Consider the following 2,138-nt stretch of genomic DNA (forward strand, 5'->3'; position numbering starts at 1 on the left):
CAAGTGGTGGATCAATAGCTGATAAAACTCCAATAGAAATCAGAGCTCTTATAAAAAATATGGCAGAAGAGTCCAAGCATACAACTCGAGAAGAAGAATGGTACAGTGATGCACCAAGAGGAGTGAAAGAAATTTCTACCCCAAAATTTAAGAGTCAACTTTCTGAGTTGACTAAAGTAGTGATGATGCTTGCTAAGGACAAGGGTGTACAACCACCAGCTGTTAGACCTTATGATATTTGTACACAAGTTGGACACCCCACCGATATGTGCCCAATGTTACAAGAAGATGTAGAGCCGGTTCAAGCTATGGGATTTTCTAGTCAACAACAAGGAAACTTTCAGCCAAGAAGCAATCCAAATTGGCATCAACCCAATGCCAATCAACCCAATGCCAATTTTCAACCAAGGCCACCATCTTTTCAAGCAATACCTCCATTTCAAAATCAAATGCATCATCAACAAAATTATTAACCACATTTCCAACCAAATCAACCTCCTCATCAATCTCAATTCCAACCTCAAAACATGCAACAAGGAAGCAGTTCAAGCGGATCGGGAATGTCTTTGGAAGACATTGTCAAGAGTTTATCCACGAGTACTCAAACGTTTCAAAATGAGACCAAGGCGAGTATCAAGACTTTGGAGCAACAAATGACTCAACTCGCCACTTCTGTGAGTAAATTGGAGTCACAAGGCAAACTACCCGCACAAACCGAAAAGAATCCAAAGCATAGTGCATGTGCCATCACTTTGAGAAATGGCAAAGAATATGAAGGTCCTAAGATGATTGAAGAAGAAGAGAAGATGGAGTTTGAGAAAGAGGAAGAGAAGTCAAAAACACCCTCAAAGCAAATTCCCATTGAAGCAAAAGTCACTCCTCCTCCATTTCCCACAAGGTTAAGCAAGTCAAAGTGTGAAAGAGAGGACAATGAAATCATGGAGATGTTCAGAAAGGTTGAGGTAAATATTCCTCTTATTGATGCCATCAAACAAGTCCCTAGGTATGCTAAATTCCTCAAGGAATTATGCACATCTAAGAAAAGATTGAAAGGGAATGAAACTGTCAAAGTAGGAGAAAATGTGTCTGCAGTGTTACAGAAAAGACTACCTCAAAAATGTAAGGATCCGGGTGTTTTCACGGTTCCTTGCAAGTTAGGTAATCTTCATGTTCCACGAGCTATGCTAGACCTTGGAGCTTCTATCAATGTTTTGCCATATTCTATTTTCAAAACTTTAAATATTGGCATATTGAATAAGACCTGGGTGATCATTCAGTTGGCTGATAGATCTTTAGTACATCCAAAAGGTGTGCTAGAAGATGTGTTAGTCCAAGTGAATGAATTAGTATTTCCAGCAGATTTTTATGTCCTTGACATGGATGATGATGACTCACCAAATTTGAGTTCAATTCTTCTAGGAAGACCCTTTTTGAAAACAGCCAGGACAAAAATTGATGTTTATGATGGTACATTGTCCATGGAATTTGATGGAGAAGTGATAAATTTCAACATCTATGATGCATGAGATATCCAAGTGATATTTCATCTTTGAATTTTGTGGATATCATAGAACCATTGACATAGGAGTGTTTTGATTTGTCTAATCTTGATGTGTTAGCTCTCATTTTAGACAGGAATCTTCAAAAGAAAAAATTGGAAAAACTTGCCAAGCAATTTAAAATTGATGAGGAGATTATGGAAGTTGTATCTTGCATGGATGAAAAGAAGAAAACGAGGTTTGATGTTCCGAAACTGAAGTTATCGATGCCTAATGAGAAACTTGTTCCTTCTATTGTGCAGACACCAAAATTGGAGCTCAGGACTTTACCCGAGCACCTCAAGTATGCGTATCTTGGAGAGAAAGAGACTTTGCGAGTGATCATTTCCACAAAGTTGTCAACAAAAGAATAGAAGAGCTTGTCACCACCTTGAAAGAGTATAAGGAAGCTATTGGGTGGACTATAGCCGACATCAAAGGGCTAAGTCCTTCACTTTGCATGCATAAAATCCTTATGGAAGAAGATTACAAGCCTTCCCGAGAAGCTCAAAGACGTTTGAACCCTCCAATGATGGAGGTTGTGAAAAAAAGAGATTTTAAAGTTGTTGAATGCGGGGATGATCTATCCTATATCGGATA

At 38.6% G+C, this 2,138-nt stretch overlaps 1 protein-coding gene across 1 annotated transcript; it reads left to right on the forward strand.

Annotated features, from left to right (window-relative positions):
- The first annotated feature begins 527 nt into the window (after positions 1-527).
- On the forward strand, positions 528-1,912 carry LOC145104380 (uncharacterized). Its single transcript, XM_079041639.1, has 2 exons — positions 528-1,496; positions 1,586-1,912. The coding sequence occupies exons 1-2, from the start codon at positions 528-530 to the stop codon at positions 1,910-1,912; spliced, it is 1,296 nt and encodes a 431-aa protein (XP_078897765.1).
- Positions 1,913-2,138: the final 226 nt, after the last annotated feature.

This window comes from Lactuca virosa, chromosome 4 (genome assembly GCF_052849685.1).
Source record: "Lactuca virosa cultivar CGN04683 chromosome 4, Lactuca_virosa_CGN04683_v6, whole genome shotgun sequence".
Lineage (NCBI taxonomy): Eukaryota > Viridiplantae > Streptophyta > Magnoliopsida > Asterales > Asteraceae > Lactuca > Lactuca virosa.

Excerpts from the sequence above, each read along its gene's own strand:
- LOC145104380 (XM_079041639.1), top strand. The coding sequence starts at position 528 with ATGCAACAAGGAAGCAGTTCAAGCGGATCGGGAATGTCTTTGGAAGAC. Across the intron at positions 1,497-1,585 it reads CCATGGAATTTGATGGAGAA|GAGTGTTTTGATTTGTCTAA; the intron begins GTGATAAATTTC and ends CCATTGACATAG.